We start from the raw sequence: 5109 nt of genomic DNA on the forward strand, positions 1-5109 counted from the left end.
TCCCTCGAAAGAGGAGAGACAAAGTAGTCATACACTTACGCGCGCTTGAATATCAATCTATATATTTAGCAGTCATTTTGAAGGATCTCGTACACCAGTAATAATAATGAAAATAATAATAAACAACTATAGCACCATTATCGTAATCTGTTCATTTTCCTCACAGCAGTTAATGGATGCTTTAATGCATGGCTGGCCCCCTTAAAGATCTTCCCGTTCCCTCCCTGAAAGGGCGCAGAGCCTATCAATTGGTTGAATGATCAAAAGGGAAAATTACACCTCACTGACGTTGATATTTTTCCTATATATAATAAACGGTAAAATATAAAACTGAAATCCTATCTTGAATTATTTTCAGTCCTTCAGTATCTTTCAATACCGTCTTTGTAGGGCTTTGACGAGTTTTAACATTATGTATTTGATAAAAAAAATCACTAACATATTTAGAGCAAAACAATTACCCTTGATCTATCAAGGAGGTTAAAAGCGCAATATACACACACACACACGCACATATATATATATATATATGTGTGTGTGTGTGTGCGTACGCGCACGAGCACACACAACTCCACCACTTGACTCTCTCTCTCTCTCTCTCTCTCTCTCTCTATATATATATATATATATATATGTGTGTGCAATATATATATGTATACATATATATATATATATATATGGTCAGAGAGAGAGAGAGAGAGAGAGAGAGAGAGAGAAATTGCGTGGTTATTTCAAGATATAAATTTATTACATGATTACATAAATGATGAGGTAAGCATTGTGAAGCACACAATTCCTATAGTTTTACCCTTTATTAATAAACTCGTTTCCTCTTCTGTCATTTCTCGTTGCTTCACTTATTACTCTCTTTATCTAGCTTTATTCGGTTCCTCCCTTTCTTTGGTCGCATTAGCCAAACCGCGTGCTAGAGGAACATGGGCCCTATTCACTTGCGGAATAAGTATCATTTATGCTGGCTCCTCTCTTCCCTAACCAAGTCAACTGATGCCGAAAATAAATGGAGAGCTAAAGGCTTTCCATTCACCTAATTACCTGATGGAAACCACATGATGGAGAGAGAGAGAGAGAGAGAGAGAGAGAGAGAGAGAGAGAGCTTAAGATGTTCGCTAAAGATTTTAAAATTATTCTGATATACTTGAGAGAGAGAGAGAGAGAGAGAGGGAGGGAGAGAGAGAGAGAGAGAGAGAGAGAGAGAGAGAGCCCTGCTACGGAGGAAATGGTATAGAAGGATATGAATGTCCATGAAAGAGTAATTTATTCCTGTACCTACTGGGTTCAAAGAACAGAATATTGCAAAACACACGAAGGTAGAAATATAAATATGTAAATATATATTAATTACAAATCAATTATAGATTTATCATTACTTAAAAGCGACCGTTCTTATGCAGTATTTGCAATTAATAATAAATTCTTATTTGTATTTATCATTTCTACTTTAGAAAATCCATAAACATCATCATTATCTCTTCCTACGCTTATTGACGCAAAGGGCCTCGGTTAGATTTCGCCAAAGGTCTATATCTTGAGCTTTTAAATCAACATTTCTCCATTCATCAGTATCCTACTTCACGCTTCATAGTCCTTAGCCATGTAGGCATGGGTCTTAAAACTCTTCTAGTGCCTTGTGAAGCCCAGCTAAACGTTTGGTGAACTAATCTCTCTAATACTTGAGCATAATGTTCAAATGTACGGATTTGAACACGGCATAAATATAATTATAGCAGTATAAAACTGATGGGAAATATCAAACATGTAAAAATAATAACAATAATAATAATAATAATAATAATAATAATAATAATAACAAAAATCATCATGGAAAGCATAGTTGCGCCAGTCTCTCTAATATGTAGCCATTACGAGCAATAAAATCATCGGGAAATGCTTTGAAGAAAATTAATAAAATCTGACCGAGTTTTCACTAGGCGACAGTCTCGTGACGAATAATAAAATCAGAGTTGTCTTGATTCCCATAAAAACTAATCATTATCATCAGATTTTTCCGGAAAAAAACAAAATATTACCATAAAAGGATCATCAAAGGTATACATCTGATCATCCGCTTTGTGAGTTATTATCCTAACCCTCTTTAACCTTCTGTCAAATCTCAATTAAAAAATTTATAGGATTAATAATATAATAGTTTTTCAAAGCAATTAACGCAACTATAAGGGCCAATTTAAATTGTCACAAGGATATATACGATAATTACCATTCGAAGATGTTATTATTTACATTCATTCATCATTAATTGTTCCACACTAATGTTGTTGCATAATTTCAGGAATGAAATGGCCTATATTCATTGGTAATAAGAAAATATTAATAAATGAAAACAAAAGCATTATTAATAATAATAATAATAATAATATATAATAATAACAATAATAATAATAATAATAATGATAATAATAATAATAATAATAATAATAATATATAATAATAACAATAATAATAATAATAATAATGATAATAATAATAATAATAATAATAATAATAATAATACACAAGACGCATAAGTGGATAATAGATTGTCATCAAAATTAATAATAATAATAATAATAATAATAATAATAATAATGATAATAATAATAGCTATCAGAATTACCACTGATAAACTAATGCTTATCATTATCATCATCATGACAATGCTAAAGATATATATACTTTTACTAACATAAATGACAAACCAAAGGTCGCTGCCATGTAAGGAATTCAAAGGAAAAAGTACACAAAAAAAAAATAAATTAAAAAACCTCAAGTGTTTGGCTGTAATCAGTAATAACTGTAATGATTACCATTATTTCTATTAATACCATGGATCTCAAGTTTAGTAGACATTTGATCTACATTAAAATTACAAATTTACAAACGAAATGTGTCGAAATAACCATCGTGATAACCTGTATGTAATTTCAACTATCAGAAAATCACTTTAAAATAACAATCACTTGAAAATAACAATTGTTTTCGTCACATTGTTTACATAAAACCTCAACAGTTAAAACCACATACCATACCATACTATGTTCACGACTATCGACAAATTATGAAAAAAAAAAAATAATAATAATCATGCAATAAATTAAGGTAAGTAAACGAAATTTCTTTTAAACACACGACGAGATTAAGACAGCTGTACCCAGGATATCCTTCATTAAAAGGCGAAGGTGGCAATGACCTACACGATAACACACTCATTGGGTCAGTTTGACCGATTTGCTACATTACACCCATTACCTCCGTGAAATTCATTCCCCCTGTTTCATTACGTGGCCGCTTCGACTTACTTCTTGGATGGCATTAACTTTGGATGTTATTTTTCCTAGCTCCATGTTCAAGATGGGTAGAGCCATTGACGAGGATAATCCCAACTACATGACAAGCCCGTTCCTTATCACTGGATGTAGCAGCGTGCAGTCACAAATGGGACAGCTCGGTCGCTTTAGGGAAGGGAACACTGCTAACCGACATGGTGGCGTCACAGCACTACACTTGACAAGTGCTCGCAGCAAACTGACGAGCGTAATGTCTCTACAGTCCCGTCCGGGAGAGGAAAAGAGAGTGTGAGTGAGAGCCAGAGAGAGAGAGAGAGAGAGAGAGAGAGAGAGTTTGTGTGATTGTGTGTGTGAGAGTGAGTGAGAGAGAGAGAGAGAGGATCACCAAGTTCACGGTATGCCCCTTGCTCCCCACCTATCTGCCATACCCCCAACAGCCTCATCATTCTCTCTCTCTCTCTCTCTCTCTCTCTCTCTCTCTCTCTCTCTCTTCTACTTCTTCGTTTTTGGCAAACGATTCTACACGTCGCCACACAGCCCAAATCTCCTTGCACCACATTTGATCAATAACTTGGGCAATATTATCGAACACCAGCATCTCTCACCAACATGACACGAAGCTTAACGAGGTTCAGTTTCACAATCGTGTGTTTTGCACCTTTATCCCAAATTCAGCTACTCTTTCCCCTCACACTTCCGCCATAGAAGATGGAGAAGGGGGAGAGGGGCGGGAGGGTGGAGGGAAGAGGAAGGAAGGAACATGCGACGAAGAGGTAGAGGGAAGGGGCGGGGTTGACGCTCACCTCACCTGGTGATGGTGAATCGTAAAGCACGATTTAACGAGCGCATGTGCCTCTTAGCGTAAACGTTGGCACTTGCGCTGGCCATTCTCGGTAAACAGTCGTTCATTAACAACCCACCCAACCCGCCTCCCCCCTAACAACATTATTCTTTACTTGCTTTAATTTCCCTACCATTATTTTACAACCATAAGGTGGGATGTTGATCCTAAATCTATTTGGTGGATTAGGCTGCTGCATTTTGACAGGGGGAGGTGGAAGATCCACACCGACGTCGTCAGCTTTGCTACGAGGCATCGAAGCTGAGGCAACGACCTTCAGCGTGTTATCTATTTTAGCTGCCGGCGAACACTGGCAACAATGCGAACTGCCTGGCCCATACTCTCTCTCTCTCTCTCTCTCTCTCTCTCTCTCTCTCTCTCTTTCTCTCAGACACAAACGTGCTATCAGTTGCAACCGGAAGTAGGAAAGAAAATGCAAAGTAGACGCGCTCACTAATGTGACTTCCTTTCGAATCAATCCAAGATCATTATAACGAATATCTATGCTTTGAATATTTTCCGATTTTCAACTGCCTCTATGTGAGCCAACACCTGTTTCTATACAATAAAATCGATTTGGCAGATGTCCGGATCCTTCTCAGAGCTGAAAGAGCTGAATGGTAAACGTGGAGAATTGGGTCAATGATTACATTCAGCCTATTATGGCCATCTCTGTACACACAAACTATATATATATATATATATATATATATTTGTGTACATATATATATTTATATATATATATATATATATATCCACATCACCTTTTTCGGTCCTCAGCCAGTCATTGTAGATTATATTAGCAACAGTATGTCTCTCCAATCTGGCATCAACTAACCACAATCACCTAGTTACCAGATACATGTTGCGCTGTTCAAATTAGGCGAAACACAGTGAATTTTTCGGAAAATCGGAACAGAAAAGTTTGGCCAACGAATATTCCATTTTTGGATCTACAGTAGGCCT

At 36.3% G+C, this 5109-nt stretch overlaps 1 protein-coding gene across 1 annotated transcript in view; it reads right to left on the bottom strand.

Moving 5' to 3' along the window:
- The window catches only part of LOC137657747 (adenylate cyclase type 6-like), an 855043-nt gene extending 851472 nt beyond the window's left edge, over positions 1-3571 (bottom strand). The window contains exon 1 of the mRNA XM_068392219.1: positions 3315-3571. Coding sequence (XP_068248320.1) covers positions 3315-3380 — 66 coding nt within the window. The 5' untranslated portion in view covers positions 3381-3571. The remainder of the gene's footprint in view (positions 1-3314) is intronic.
- Between the last annotated feature and the right edge of the window lie 1538 nt (positions 3572-5109).

This window comes from Palaemon carinicauda, chromosome 18 (assembly GCF_036898095.1).
Source record: "Palaemon carinicauda isolate YSFRI2023 chromosome 18, ASM3689809v2, whole genome shotgun sequence".
NCBI lineage: Eukaryota > Metazoa > Arthropoda > Malacostraca > Decapoda > Palaemonidae > Palaemon > Palaemon carinicauda.